Raw genomic sequence first — 16,013 nt, 5'->3', positions numbered from 1 at the left:
GTGCGTGTATTACACTTTGGACCAATCGCATGTCTGTCGAAATCATTTGTCATCAAAAATGGCAATGTCATAATAAAGTACCATGTTTATGGCAGTGGGGGTCTTCCACCCTGGTCCTCAGGGCACCACTGTCCTGCATGTTCTGGATGATTCCCTGCTCCAACACAGCTGATTCAAATGAAGGGGTTGGTATCGTTATCTGCAGGGCTTAATACCAACTCCTTCATTTGAATTAGGTGTGTTGGAGCAGGGAAACATCCAGAACATGCAGGACAAGTGGGCCCTGAGGACCAGGGTGGAAGACACCACTGATTTAAGATTCTATGAGCATGTGAAACAATTCAGTGTGTGTGTGTGTGTGTGTGTTGAGGTGGGGGCCGTATTAGTGGGCGGACCGGGCCCAGGAAACGGAGGCGGGGAGGGGGGGGATGGCGTTACCTTCCGCAGTACCAGAGAGGCCGTCGGCTTTGAAGTTGCTGGTGCTCTTCTTCCTGCGGTGCTTCTTGCGGTTGGCGTGCGGCGAGGGGGGCGGGTCCATCTTGGGGCTGGTGGTGCTGGAGATGCTGGGGCTGGAGCACACTGAGTCCCCCAGACCTGTGTCTGAAAGGGGAGGGGGGGGAGAGAGTGAAGAGAGAGAGAGAGAGAGAAGGACAGTGAGGGAGAGAGAGAGAGAGAGAGAGAGAGAGAGAGAGAGAGAGAGAGAGAGAGAGAGAGAGAGAAAGAGAAGGACAGTGAGGGAGAGAGAGAGTAAAGAGAGAGAGGGAAGGAAGGAGAGTAAAGAGAGAGAGAAGGACAGAGAAAGAGAGAGGCAGTGAGAGAGAGAGAGAGAGAGAGACAGAGAGAGAGAGAGAGAGAGAGAGAGAGAAAGGGAGAGAGGACAGAGAGAGAGAGAGAGGACAGTGAGGGAGGGAGAGAGAGAGAGTAAAGAGAGAGAGAAGGACAGAGAGAGAGAGAGAGAGAGAGAGAGAGAGAGAGAGAGAGAGAGAGAGAGAGAGAGAGAGAGAGAGAGAGAGAGGGGGGGGAGATGGAGGGAAGGGGAAACAGAGCGAGAGACCATCAAAACCACCTCATTATACAGGTCATCTGTACCATCTTAAACACACAGTGCTGTACAAGATATCCAAACTAAGAACGCGTAGAGGAACGGTGAACGGTCTTTACTACTGTAGACAGCATCCACAATATTCTTAACAGTCCCTTCTTTGGGGAAAACCAGGAAGAGGAGAGTATATAAGCTCACGGCCTGCTGGTGTATGCAGGGAGAGGGGGACAGTGTCTAGCAGGGCATGGGGACAGTGAAGACATGCTGCCAAATGAGGGAGGGTGGGGGGGGGGGGGGCGGAGGATTCTGGCATTTCCAGCAGGCTGGCTGGCGAGGCGGGCAAGGGAGGGAGTGTGAGCGACGGCACCAGCTTCACTTTTCATGCTCGCCGCTGACAGCTGTGACTAGCGGCGGAATAAAATAACATTCAGCTCCCATCAATATCACCCGGAGCGGAGCGGGGGACGTGGACACGCGTAGCGGTGTGGGGAGCTGGCAAGGAGCGTTCCGACACACACACACACGCAGAGAGAGAGAGAGAGACACGACTACCACCCCAAACGCCAGACAGCCCCCAAGGACACCCATAACTTATTTTACAATCGTTTAGTCTCAGCTCAAGTGGAAAACGTGACAACTTATCTCTGCTGACAGGATGCCATCCCGGAGCGCACAATTAACCACTGTGGATTAACGGCTGCCCCATCTGCGAGCCCTTCCAACTCTCCTCTCCTCCCCCCCCCTCTCCTCCTCCGGCCCCCATCACTCGCTCTCTGGGCTCTGTACATCACACCCTTCACCACCACCCCCCCCCTTCCTCCCCCTATCCCCCCCAACCCCCCTCCACCCCTTCTCTCCTCTTTCTGACGTCTCTCCGGATCATTCTGTCGTTCCCCCGTTGATCCTGTTCCGGGATCGCACACCTCTCCGCATCCGTGGGTCCCCGAAGAGTGACTCCGACCGCTTCGAAACCTCAGTGGTGTCGCCGCGAGCGTTGACGAACACGCGCGGTTGATCGTCCGCTAAACAGGAAGTGACCTTCTTTGACGCGCTGCTCGAAGGAGGGGCGCGTGGGGGGGGATCAGTGGAGAGGGCAGCCCCCGGGCATGTGCATTCCACGGTGCGGGCCAATCAAAGACGGCCCCCTCTGCTCACAGCACAAAGAGCTCTTTCACGGGGAGCGCGTGCACACGCACACAAACTGCCTGCTTCCTGTTTTGGTGTCTCCTTCCACACAACAACAGGGGGAAAAAAAAGAGCGGTAACTACTGCCTGGGATCGCCCATTTCCAAGAAACACATCCTGGGTTGTGATCCACTGACGTTCAAAGCGGGTGCTTTGCTGCAGCAGGCTATGTACAGTAACCAACAACAACGGGAACAAGTCGACCGGCAAACTCGTGAAACGAGCGCTGAAGACAGTAAGACATAGAGACAGAGGGATGACGGGGGGCGGGCGGAGGGGAGGGGGGGTCTCCAAGGCTAAAAGTCTCTTCCTGGAATGAAGACAGACAAGGAGGAGATGAGAAATAAAAGGGGAGAGGGGGGGGGGTTTCATCCCTGGGGGGGGGGGGGGGGGTTGAAAATAGGGAGCATTAGTCAGCGCGTCCGTGGCGACAGCGGGCCCTTGAACCAGCGAGGCTCTTGGCCCCTGCGGCCTGCTCTTGCCCCCCGCCCCTGGAGGACAGACAACGCTGCCTCTTGCCCCCCCCGCCCCCTCCTCCACGACGTCGCTGCTGACTTCTAACTGCCCCGGGGGTGCCAAGCAACAAGAGAGCCCCCCCCCCCTCCCTAATTAAAGCGACACACTCATTCCTCCCACTGCTCTCATTCTTCAAGAATTAAGAAGGGACAGGCAAGCCAGACAGGCGAAAGGGGGTAGACGGGGCGAAATGCGTGATATACTTGTGTGTGTGTGTGTGCGTGCATGCATGCCCAGGGCGATGTTTGGTAAGAGTAGCTAAAGGGCTCTTCCTAGTTGTAGTCGTCTAATTTAAAGCCTGTGGAAAAATCTAAAGAGGGTCCCTCTAGCCAATGGGCTCAGTACAGCTGCGGGGGGGGGGGGGGGGGTTTGAATGTGTACGCTTTGGTTTCTTCCCTAACAGGCCTCATTATAGTCATCATATTACCGCTTACATTAGAGCTCATTATCTTACAGTGGCCCGAGAAACCGAACTCGAGGAGTGCATCAAAGCAGCCGTCAACCAAACCCGATCTGATGGACACCACGCGAGGCAGCGCAGCGCCCGGGCACCTCCGACGGCCCCACACCCCCGTGCACCCCGCAACGAGTGCACCCAAACACCTCCAACGCAGCCAAGCACCAAAAGGCTGCACACTGGAGGAAGACTTCGCAAGGGGCTAATTACTAAGGTCCACGAGGACGCTACCAGACCCACTACCCCCCCCCCCCCCCCCCCCCCGACTGGGTGTGTGTGTGTGTGTATCAGGACAGCGTTTTCCCCTGGGGGGCGGGGGGTGACGAACCGTCAGCCGAGAGAGTGGCGAGTCACGCGCTGGCAGGGGGGGGGGGGAGAGAGGGAGCAGCTCGTTAAGGCGCTGGGCTGAAAGGTTAGGGCCAGGAGACGGAGGAGGGCAGCGGAGAGGGGGACGCTCTCAGAGGAGAGACGCCACACTGGATGACTCCTGGAGGCCTGGCTGCACACAAACAAACACCGTGTGCACACACACACTGTTTATACACACACACTTTGTACCCCCATGCGACAAACGAAAAAAAAAAACACTTCTCCTAACGACAACTGGATATCAAATCTCGATGACATCCATTCCATCTCCATTCAGAGTCAGGGGGTGAATGTAGTATAAATACCATGGTCATTAACGTGATACTCTGTGCGAGTTGAGTGCATCAAAACTAATGAGTAGCTGAGAACAGCATCAACAAACACCCCCAGTAGCCGAGGCCTCAGCTGTGTGTGTGTGTGTGTGTGTGTCACAGCAGGCTGCAACAGCCTTCAGGACCCCGTTTAAGTATTTCACAAGTTTAAACGTTATTTCTGCACACAGCCAAGGGGCCCTTCTCTCTAATCACCCTGGTGACTCGGATGGGATCTGACAGCCGTCAGTCTCGAGCGGGGCGCTGAGGCATCAACGTGTGTGTGTGTTTTTTGTGTGTAAATATTTTCTGAGGCTCGTCACTTCAGCAGCAAGAATGTTCATTTCACCAACACCGAAGAACTCGATAGCTACTGAGCGCTATCAGTTTTTCCAATTATTATCAAGCGCGTCAAATGTTTTGGTTTCGCCATGAAAAGTGAGGATTTTTTGGAGCCTCATTAACACACACACACGCGCGTGCGCACACACACACACTCACTCACTCACATAAATCTTCAAGTAGCAATTGTGGGCTTTGCTTCTGCCGGTCTCTCAGTGACCATTAAGCTTGATAAACAGTTAAGGCAGTATTAGGGCTGTGGCAGGCAGATCAATAGGAGACTGATGAGGGGCCCAGAGGAGGAGATGGGCCCCCCCGCGGAGCTCCACTCAGAGGCTGCCTGTACCAGAGCAGACCCTCCCCCGCCGCGCAGCTCCGCGTCAGGACCCATCTGGGCCGCCACGTCAATCTGCGGAGGGACTCTGGGTGGCCAGGGGCCATTTGTGTCTCAGCACTGAGAAAAGAACCCCTAATAGCTCCGCCCCCGCTAGCATGTTAGCGAGAGCTACAGCAGCAAGAGCTGACAGGCTAGTTTCGGGCCCGAGCGAGCTCGCTAGCTAGCGAGCGTCCCTAACGCTGATCGCGTGGCGTTTGGAGGTCAGAAGGAGCGAGCGTACCGGTGCTGACGCCCGAGTTGGCGATGACGGTGGCCTCGCTCCACTGGTCGGCGCTGGACACGGAGTAGGAGCGCTGGTGCATGCCGTCACCGCGGCTGTTGAAGGACACCAGGCTGATGCCGCTCGCCATCTGGGACGCCGACGAGCTGCTGGTCACCGAACCTGAGGGAGGAGGAGGAGGGGGAGGAGAGGGGGAGGAGGAGGTGGTTGGGGAGGAGGAGGTGGGGGAGAGGGGGAGGAGGAGGAGAGGGGGAGGAGGTGGTGGGGGAGAGGGGGAGTAGGTGGTGGAGGAGAGGGGGAGGAGGAGGTGGAGGAGAGGGGGAGGAGGAGGTGGAGGTGGAGAGAGGGGGAGGAGGAGGTGGAGGAGAGGAGGAGAAGGAGGAGGAGAGGGGGAGGAGGAGGTGGAGGAGAGGAGGAGAAGGAGCAGAACAGGGAGAGAAAAACGTTTAGGGTTCAGAGCTCCGGCCAGGGAAGCAGTCAGGTTTAGTGCGATCTCGGCTCGAGGAGGATACTGTTGAGGTAGACTACAGTCATGTATCACTGGGAGGAGTAAAGCAGGCGTACTGCAGTGTGTTCCCCTGGTGTGTGTGTGTGTGTGTGTGTGTGTGTGTGTGTGTGTGTGTGTGTGTGAGAGAGAGTCAGGGCCAGATGAGGGAGCTCTTTAGCCCAGAGCAGAGGGCTTCAGCTTCTGATCCACTCAGCCTCCTCCTCCCAAGGTAGGAAGAGAAACTCCCCGTTGAGTCAACAGAAGGACACACACACACACACACACACGCACACACACACACACGCACATACACAAAAGCAAGCAGCCAACTGCAATGCACACACACACACACACACACACAAACACATACAAACACACACGTGACACAATCATTACTGGAACCTTTTACAAGCTAGCTGCTTAAATCAAACCCTCGAGTTAGCAGAGCTAAGAACCAAGTGATTCATTTCTTGTCTCCTCCCCTCCCCCCCCCTCCCCCCCCCCCCCTCTCTCATTACAGCTCATTGCTGGCGCTGCCTGAGTGGATAGAGGACTCTGATTGCATTAATATTCATGACAATAATTAGTACATGTATTATGGGTCACTGAATATTCATGTTATTAGTTTGGTCCTCCTGGAGCTGTGTGGAAGTGTGCTAATGTGTACTTTCCTGACTGTGCCTGTGTGTGTGTGTGTGTGTGTGTGTGTGTGTGTGTGTGTGTGTGTGTGTGTGTGTGTGAGAGAGAGAGTGTGTGTGGTTGTGCCTGTGTGTGCGTGTGAGAGAGTGTCTTGGTTTTATGTCTCCTCACCACCAGGCCTATGTCTTACAGCCTATTGTTGTACAGCGCTTTATGAACTGTTGATGTTTAAACAAGGTGCAGTAGGATGAGAGCAGAGCCTTTCTCCTCTGGACAAGGTGCTGTCCGGGCCGTTGGAATAAACAAGACACGGGAAGCAGCTGATATTCATTTGCCAACTGATGTCAAACAGATATTCAAAGGATTGACAAAAATCGGCCTTGCAGGTAAACTGTCAACATCAATGTAGAAGAAAGGGCATTTTTTGGTAGTTCATGAGTTTGGTTAGGGGTGTATAGTGTGTGTGTGCATGCCTGAGGATATTTGTGTGCGTCTGTACGTCTTTGTAGGTGTGTATTTGTGCTTGTATGTCTGCAGGGTCTGTGTATATGTGACGCGTGAGTGTGTCTGTACGTTTGCGTGTGTGTGTGTCCGTTCATATGAGTGTGTGTGTGTGTGTGTGTGTGTCCGTCCATATGAGTGTGTGTGTGTGTGTGTCCGTTCATATGAGTGGGTGTGTCTGTCCGTCCATATGAGTGTGTGTGTGTGTCCGTCCATATGAGTGTGTGTGTGTCCATATGAGTGTGTGTCTCACCAGGGGCCTGTCCCAGCTGCATGCTGCTCAGCTCCTTGGCCAGGCCGTTGGTCTTGGGGCTGGGCACGGCAGCACAGGTGGACACGGCCCTGGGGGGCCTCTTCCCCGGAACCTTCACCGTGGTCCTCAGCAGGTCGATCTCCTTCCCATGCACGTTCTGCATGTAGTCCTGAAACCCAGCAGGCAACACACACACACACACACACATACACACACACACAGAGCACTTGAGGAGAGACGCTAACAGAGGAATAAACAAATGGTGAGGGACACTGTGTCTGAGATGAATGAGGGCTTGAAGTCTCTCTCTCCCCCCATTCCTCTTCTGTCTATCTTAAACCGTCTCTATGACATAAAGCCCAAAACCGCCCCAAAAGGATACAGAAAAAAATGAATATACATAACAAAAATGAATATCACAAAAAGGATGGTCAGATGGAGATAGTTCCTGAGGGACAATACCTCTCTATACATTTAGACACACACAGTATAGGCCGTATACAGAAAGAAAGAGATGTCCTCCTTCCTCTATGGCAGCAGCCCTGCCGCAGTGGAGTGTCCACCTCTCCAGCTGAAGGCCTGCTCTCTGATGTCCTCGCCCACCATCAATGGCGGCCTAATGATGCGCAGGAGGCCTTGTTAAAAAAAAAAAAAAAAAATCCTCCTGTCTCCTGGCTGTTCCCTGCCGAGCGCGTCCCGGCGACCCGAGCGCGGAGCCGCACAGACGGCCCGCCGGCCCGGGGTCAAGCCCCCCTCTCCAAGATCAATCCCGCCCTGGACCATGTGCCGAAACAATGCTCCCACACCCCACTGGGCCCCAATCAAAGAGCCCGGCGCGTGTGTGTGTCAGAGAGTGTGTGTGTCTTTCTCCTGAATGCATGTGCTTGATCATTTTTTTCTCGCGCGTATCTCCGCGTGAGAGCTCCGTAATGGCGTGTGTGTGGGCGTGTAGAAGCGCGAGTGTGTCACACGTGTGTGTGTGTGTGTGTGTGTGTGTGTGTGGGGGGGGGGGTGTCCAGGAGTGTGCTGGAGGAGGAGGAGGTGGCAGGCTGAGAGCGAGGGCCCGGCCCACGGACCTCCCCCCAATCCCGACGAAGCTGACTGGAAAAAAGGCCAATTCAAAGCCAAGTGCCTCTCGACGCGACTTAACAAGCCACCGGAGAGGCCTGGAGGCGCGGCCCTCGGGGGGGGGGGGCGCGCAGCCCGCCGACAGCTTGACCGAGGTAATTGCGTCTCCATTTGCATCGGGGACCTTTCATCATTGCCACATCATAAACGGCGGTGCTGGAGATGGAGATGATGTGCTGGGGTCCCAGACAAGACAGAGGGACAGCATGTGTGAGGGCTGCCAGGTGTGTGTGTGTGTGTGTGTGTGTTGTGTGCATACAGTACTTTGTACACATGCAAGGGGTGCGTGTGAAGGGGTGTGCGGCAGGTTATAGGTTTACGGGTGAGTCTGTGGGACCAGAATGTGTGTGTGTGTGTGCGCACACAAAGAAGAAAAACGAGAGAGAGACGCTGCTGATAGTGAACAAAAAGGGAATCCATAAACCAGAGTGACATTTTTGAAAATGAATCAATGGATAAAAAAAGCATTCTGCATCCTCAAACGCAGACAGACGAGAGAGAGAGAGAGAGAGAGAGAGAGAGAGAGAGAGAGAGAGAGAGAGAGAGAGAGAGAGAGAGAGAGAGAGAGAGAGAGAGAGAGAGAGAGAGAGAGAGAGAGAGAGAGAGAGAGAGAGAGAGAGAGAGAGAGAGAGAGAGAGAGAGAGAGAGAGAGAGAGAGAGAGAGAGAGAGAGAGAGAGAGAGAGAGAGAGAGAGAGAGAGAGAGAGGAGCACATGATCACTTCCTGGTTTATAAAGCAGGGGAAACTCCTAGACGCAGGCAAATGAATCTTCTTTCTAATTTCGCAAATAAACATTTGTACCAGCCTGACGCGTCTTTGAGGAGAGCTTTTCCTCACCAATTACGTGACAACTAGTGCCATCCACTTAATTAGTGGCATTAATGTGATTTCTTTGCACATAGTCGAGCAATTAGGAGCGCTGATTGAGTTTCCTTCTATTAGCCTGCACAAACACGCTAATTGACGCCTGAGATGCAGATGTATGGCGTTAAGGCCAACCTGGTGTCTACTGGAAAGTAGGCGCATGTGTGCGTGTGTGTTGTGTTGTGTGTGTGTTGTGTGTGTGTGTTGTGTGTGTGTTGGTGTGTGCGTGTGTTGTGTGTGTGTTGGTGTGTGCGTGTGTTGTGTTGTGTGTGTGTGTGTGTTGTGTGTGTTGTGTGTGTGTTGTGTGCGTGTTGTGTGTGTTGTGTGTGTGTTGGTGTTGAGAAAAGACATGCGAGGATCCTCCTGCTGATCCACTAACTAACACCTGTCTCCTGCTGATCCACTAACTAACACCTGTCTCCTGCTGATCCACTAACTAACACCTGTCTCCTGCTGATCCACTAACTAACACCTGTCTCCTGTGATCCACTAACTAACACCTGTCTCCTGTGATCCACTAACTAACACCTGTCTCCTGTGATCCACTAACTAACACCTGTCTCCTGTGATCCACTAACTAACACCTGTCTCCTGCTGATCCACTAACTAACACCTGTCTCCTGCTGATCCACTAACTAACACCTGTCTCCTGCTGATCCACTAACTAACACCTGTCTCCTGTGATCCACTAACTAACACCTGTCTCCTGCTGATCCACTAACTAACACCTGTCTCCTGCTGATCCACTAACAAACACCTGTCTCCTGTGATCCACTAACTAACACCTGTCTCCTGCTGATCCACTAACTAACACCTGTCTCCTGTGATCCACTAACTAACACCTGTCTCCTGCTGATCCACTAACTAACACCTGTCTCCTGTGATCCACTAACTAACACCTGTCTCCTGCTGATCCACTAACTAACACCTGTCTCCTGCTGATCCACTAACTAACACCTGTCTCCTGCTGATCCACTAACTAACACCTGTCTCCTGCTGATCCACTAACTAACACCTGTCTCCTGCTGATCCACTAACTAACACCTGTCTCCTGCTGATCCACTAACTAACACCTGTCTCCTGTGATCCACTAACTAACACCTGTCTCCTGCTGATCCACTAACTAACACCTGTCTCCTGCTGATCCACTAACTAACACCTGTCTCCTGCTGATCCACTAACTAACACCTGTCTCCTGCTGATCCACTAACTAACACCTGTCTCCTGCTGATCCACTAACTAACACCTGTCTCCTGCTGATCCACTAACTAACACCTGTCTCCTGCTGATCCACTAACTAACACCTGTCTCCTGCTGCTACGTCACAGCAAACAGACAGGCTGGGCCTCGAACACCAGCGGCATGTTTACTAAACTCCCTCCCTCACCCTCCCTCTCTCCCCCCCCTTCCTCCCTCACCCTCCCTCCCTCCCTCTCCCCCTCCCACTCTCTCTCCCTCCCCCCTCTCTCCCTCCCCCCCTCTCTCCCTCCCCCCTCTCTCCCTCCCCCCTCCCTCCCTCCCCTTCTCCCTCCCTTCCCCTCTCCCTCCCTCCCTCCCTCCCTCCCTCCCTCCCCCCCCCTCCCTCCCTCTCCCCCCCTCCCTCCCTCTCCCTCTCCCTCTCTCCCTCCCTTCCCCTCTCCCTCCCCCCTCCCTCCCTCCCCCCCCCCTCCCTCCCTCTCCCCCCCCCTCCCTCCCTCTCCCTCTCCCTCTCTCTCTCTCCCCCCTCCCTCCCTCCCCCCCTCTCTCCTTCCCTGTAGTCCTGTAGATCCCATGCAGTAGGTGGCCCCGCTGGTCTAATCTGATCTGATTGAATCGATTTGCCTCAGCTACACCCCTCCCTCCATCCATCCCTCCATCTGTCTGCAGCTGGGTGGCTGGCGCTAACAGCGGCGCATTAGAAAAACGATCCCCCATTTTAATTAACAATAACAATAAGGCCTGATTGCATATCCGGAGAGAGAGAGACAGAGAGAGAGAGACAGAGAGCGAGCGGGCGAGAGACATAGACAAGCCGAGGGGGAGTGGGGAGGAGAGAAGGGGGTGAGGAGGTGAGGATAAGCGGGCGTAGGGGGCCGGGACACGGCGGCTGTGTGGGCCAACAGGCCAGAGCGCCGGGGCCATTAGGGGAGGCCATTACGCCGCCATGCGCCACATCATCAACGTCAGCCGTGTGCAAACAAACGACGCGCGGGCCCTAATTAATGCTGCTCCCAGCAGCGCGGGGCCGTGCGAGCGCGTGCGAGACACCCCCTCTCCCCGGCTTCACATTCCCACTAATGGGCCGACGCAGCGGCTGACGGATGACGGACCAGAGCGGGGACACGACGCGCAACAACGACACAATTAGAGGTGGAGGGAGGGAGCGGCAGACCCAGCTCACGCTGCTGGGGCACACCCACCCTACTGGCCCCCGCCACTCCCAGGAGCCAGCGTGAGGGGGGGGGTGAGTGAGTGTGTGAGGGGGGGGGGGGTGTGAGGGTGTGAGGGGGGGGTGAGGGTGTGGGGGGGGGGGGTGAGTGTGTGAAGGGGTTGTGAGGGGTGAGTGTGTGAGGGGACGGGGGTGAGGGGGGGGTGAGGGTGTGAGAGGGGGGGTGAGTGTGTGAGGGGACGGGGGTGAGGGGGGGGTAAGGGTGTTGGGGGGGTGAGTATGTGAGGGGGGAGGTGAGTGTGTGAGGGGGTTGTGAGGGGTGAGTGTGTGAGGGGACGGGGGTGAGGGGGGGGTGAGGGTGTGAGAGGGGGGGTGAGTGTGTGAGGGGACGGGGGTGAGGGTGTGGGGGGGGGTGAGTATGTGAGGGGGGAGGTGAGTGTGTGAGGGGGTTGTGAGGGGTGAGTGTGTGAGGGGACGGGGGTGAGGGGGGGGTGAGGGTGTGAGAGGGGGGGTGAGTGTGTGAGGGGACGGGGGTGAGGGTGTGGGGGGGGTGAGTATGTGAGGGGGGAGGTGAGTGTGTGAGGGGGTTGTGAGGGGTGAGTGTGTGAGGGGGGGGGTGAGGGTGTGAGGGGGGGGTGAGTGTGTGAGGGGGGGGGGGTGAGGGGGGGGTGAGTGTGTGAGGGGGGGGGGGTGAGGGGGGGGTGAGTGTGTGAGGGGGGGGGGTGAGAGGGGGGTGAGTGTGTGAGGTTGTGTGGGGGTGAGGGTATGCAATGGCGTGTGAGGAGGTTTGAGGGGTTACTGAGGTTACAAGGACAGCTCGGTCGACTGCGATTTACAACTGGGATTAGCTACGCCGTGCTAGCAGGGAGTGCATGTGTGCGTGTGCCTGTGCGCGCTGTTCCAGGATGTACTTACGTGCAGGCTGGGGTGGTAGGTGAGCAGTCCGTTGTCGCACAGCGTGACATACTTCTTCTTCCACTCCTTGTTGAGGGATTTGCCACTCCTCTTCAACAGCATGCCCTGTGGGGGACAGGGGAAGAGCACAGGCCGTCACTGCCCTGCACCACGGACGCCACAGTCCAAACGAAGCAATGACACAAAGAAAACAAATACTCCTAGTTCCTGATTTATCATTATTGTAACTTAGCATCATCGAGGGGAACGTGTTTGGTTGTATTTTAAATCTATAGACAAGATACGAAGGCTAACTGTAGGGGGGGGGGGGGTTGGGGGAGAGATGATGTGACAGAGAGTGCTGCTAATGACTCCAGTCACAGGAAGGAAACGCCCAATTTGGACAGCCGAGACGAAAGGGAAAAACAACCAAAACTCGTTTGGCGAGAAAAATGAGCGTCGGTGACAAAAGTGAGTTTTCTTCCTGAAGAGAGAGAGGGCCCCTCAACGTCTCTCTCGCTCGCTCTCCCACGCACATCAGCTGCAGCTGACTGCCCGTTTAGGACGCCCACTCTGCCATTCAGCCAAATTCATTAGGCAAGAGAGAGAGAAAGAGAGAGAGAGAGAGAGAGAGAGAGAGAGAGAGAGAGAGAGAGAGAGAGAGGAAAAAAAGGGGCATGGTAGGGAGAAATGGAGGGGGGAGAGAGAGAAAGAGAGAGAGAGAGAGAGAGAAAGAGAGAGAGGAGGGGGGGGGTAAAACTGTCCACTGATTAGCAATTACAGGCGAGCTGCCGCGCGTGTCACTTCACTGGACCTGTTTAACATGAACTCTGCGGGCAAAGAGATATTAATAGAGGAGGGCTAGGGGAGGGTCGCTATGTAGCGCCGCGACAGGGGGAGGGGGGCGGTTGAGGGGGAGGGGGTGAGGTAAAGAGGGGCTGACGGACGTGGACAGGCCCATCCAGACGGACGAGAACAGGAGCCGCCTTTTCCGGCGCTGCCCCCGCTCACATTTCATTAGCGAAGCGTTCCGACGCGCTCCGCAGGGACGGGGGAGGAAGGGGGGGGGGGTCCGCCGCGATCTCACCAGGGGAGGAACGTTGCTTATGGTGTCATGAGCGGTGACACCGCGGCAGGGAAGACAGACCCTGGTGACGCATGCCACCGTTACCTCAGTACCACAGGACAAGGACTACTTCCTGAACAGAGGTCCAAACATCGCATTGGAACTCTGGAACATGACGTGGATGTGATGAACTCAGTGTGTGCAGGCCGGTGGTCCTTCCATTCGCTAAGTAGAACAGTGGCAGTGTTCCACAATGTTGAGGTGCATTTGTTGAAAATGCTACATGCGTCTACAGAAAGGAATATCTCCAATCAAGTGATGAGACAAACAGCCTCTATGACACAAAGCACAAGAGACTGGGGTCAAGTGTTAGTCTTAGTGCTGGGAGCTCAAGGTTGTGTGTGTGTGTGTGTGTGTGTGTGTGTGTGTGTGTGTGTGTGTGTGTGTGTGGAACAACAACAGGAAGCTTTTGAGTCTGTGTATGTGCGTGAGGGAGTCAGATGTGTGTGTGTGAAAGAGACAAGAGAGATGTGTGGGTGTAGAAAGAGAAGGAAAGTGCGAAGACGACGTCTAAAAACAGGTGTGCGCGAGAGCAGGATGTGGAAATGAGACGGAGGCGTGAAGAAGAGAGGCAGAGGAGGGCAACAGAGAGAGAGGCAGAGGAGGGCAACAGAGAGAGAGGCAGAGGAGGGCAACAGAGAGAGAGGCAGAGGAGGGCAACAGAGAGAGAGGCAGAGGAGGGCAACAGAGAGAGAGGCAGAGGAGGGCAACAGAGAGAGAGGCAGAGGAGGGCAACAGAGAGAGAGGCAGAGGAGGGCAACAGAGAGAGAGGCAGAGGAGGGCAACAGAGAGAGAGGCAGAGGAGGGCAACAGAGAGAGAGGCAGAGGAGGGCAACAGAGAGAGAGGCAGAGGAGGGCAACAGAGAGAGAGAGGCAGAGGAGGGCAACAGAGAGAGAGAGGCAGAGGAGGGCAACAGAGAGAGAGGCAGAGGAGGGCAACAGAGAGAGAGGCAGAGGGCCATAGACAGAAGGGTAGAAAGACAGGTGCGCGCGTGTGAGAGCGGGAATGATGAAGCGCTAAGACAAAGCCAGTGGCTCATGCGGCGACACGAAAAGGCGCTCCACCGCCGGGGCTCAAAGGAACTGGGGGGCCGCCGATATTTCTTCGAGGGCCGACCAGTTTTGGGCGGAGAGGTCCGCGCGTTCATTCCGGCCCGTCCACGGATGACAAGCGATCGCTTCGCCAGGCGAGGCTAATTGAACGCCACGTCGGGCCCTCCTGATGGGTAATATCTGTCATTATTCAACTCCCGGGGCCCGTGACGCATACCGTCCCCTCTTATTTTACCTCCCTGGGGCGGGGAGGGGGGGGGGGGCTGACAGCTCACAAGGTCTCCACGGTCGGAAATAAATGGAGGAAATAAATACAGGCGGCGTCCAGGGCTCTCTCTCTTCCTTCGTGGCGAGATGCCACTTCCTCCCTCTGGTGAAGTGACGGCGAGCTACGGTGGCGCTCGGGAAAAGGTCACTCGCTCCGGGGCGACGACACGGAATCATTTGTTAGGAAGCTTTTCAAAAACCATACCGGGGCCATTCTTGTACAGCTTTGGCGGTTCGCATTTCAAAATCGGCGCTCCATGACAAATCAACAAATCAAGGGGCCATGTTACATAGAACCCCCCCGTTCCCTCCCAACTTGCTCCTCCGAGACGATATCCGTCTCGGGAAATATCCACGGCAATCTCACCGGTGCGGTGAGTTTGTTGCTTTGGAAAGAAACATCCCGCGGGCTGTCGTCAAGGCTGTCGTCAAGGCTGTCGTCAAGGCTGTCGTCAAGGCTGTGAGGGAAAGGCCTGATAAGCAAACTTCTCCCAGGTTCGTTAACTTTAGACTGTCCCGTCCATTGAAACAGACTAATCTCCACTCTAATCACTCGATCCCACCCTGGTCTCCCCCCTTTTCTCCCCAGACAATGGACTCTCCCCTGGCTCCCTTGAGGGGAATGACAGCGGCCCATTTAGGAGATACGGAGGGGGGCCCTATCTCCTGAGAGCTGGGGGACAAAACCTCCACACAGCCCAGGGCTCTCAGGGGCCTGGGGCCTATTGTTCTTTGGCATCTCAGGGGAGCAGGGGGCTAAATTACGGGTGTCATCCGCACACAGGCTTCCGGGGGCTGGGGGACTGACAAAGGGGGCATCAGGGGTGGGAGGTGGGGCTGGTTGCCAGCGAGAGTGACACCTTGGTAAAGGTGGCCCGCTCTCTATCGTGGGGGGCCATCGGATCTGGCTTGAGGAGTCATTCCTACCACACCTACTGGTCATTTGTCATCCCCCCCGACACTGACATCTGTGTGTGTTTTAAGAGACCCCGACAAGTGACATATCTAAAGCCCGAATCAGAGCTCCTGGCCTAACTGCTCGTGAAAAGACCGTATCGCGTACGGCGATAACTGCTATCCACGTGAACAAAACAACACTCCCCTCCCTTCCAGACGATCGCATTATAGCCCCGACTACCGCACCCACAAGTGAAAACACACACACACTCGCTCGCTCTCTCTCGAATGCACGCACGCACGCACGGGCATCAGTCATGGTATCAATGACAAGGTCGGCGTTGATGAGGCAAGGACAGAGAAGGGCAGGCCCAGGGGAGCTGGGGGGGGGGGGGGACGACACACACACCAGATCAAATAAAACACCACACGGAAAGGGGAGAGGAAGAAAAAAAAAAAAAAACGCTGCTTGATTTATCTGATAAGAGTTCTGGGTAATTAATTAGAAACTCAATTATCCAAACCTTACTTCAGCAGTCTCAATTCATTAGAAGATAAAAAATGGAAAAAAAGCTCACCCCTTGCACATTTTTGACAATGAGAGAGCGGGAGAAAGAAAGGATGCGGCGAGGAATACATTCTTTCCCGTTATTCCCTCGTTTAGCAGACGCTCCTAAGGTTGGGCGCTGATTGCTTT

At 55.3% G+C, this 16,013-nt stretch overlaps 1 protein-coding gene across 1 annotated transcript in view; it reads right to left on the bottom strand.

Annotated features, from left to right (window-relative positions):
* LOC146261142 (arf-GAP with GTPase, ANK repeat and PH domain-containing protein 1-like) overlaps positions 1-16,013 on the bottom strand; it is an 84,116-nt gene that overhangs the window by 24,397 nt on the left and 43,706 nt on the right. Inside the window, 4 exon segments of the mRNA XM_084668113.1 lie at positions 439-600; positions 4,840-5,001; positions 6,720-6,888; positions 11,995-12,099. Of these exon segments, the coding sequence (XP_084524239.1) occupies positions 439-600; positions 4,840-5,001; positions 6,720-6,888; positions 11,995-12,099 (598 nt within the window).

Source organism: Hypomesus nipponensis, chromosome 12 (assembly GCF_054491055.1).
Source record: "Hypomesus nipponensis isolate SF chromosome 12, ASM5449105v1, whole genome shotgun sequence".
Classification (NCBI taxonomy): Eukaryota; Metazoa; Chordata; class Actinopteri; order Osmeriformes; family Osmeridae; genus Hypomesus; species Hypomesus nipponensis.
This window is presented reverse-complemented; position numbering and strand designations above follow the sequence as displayed.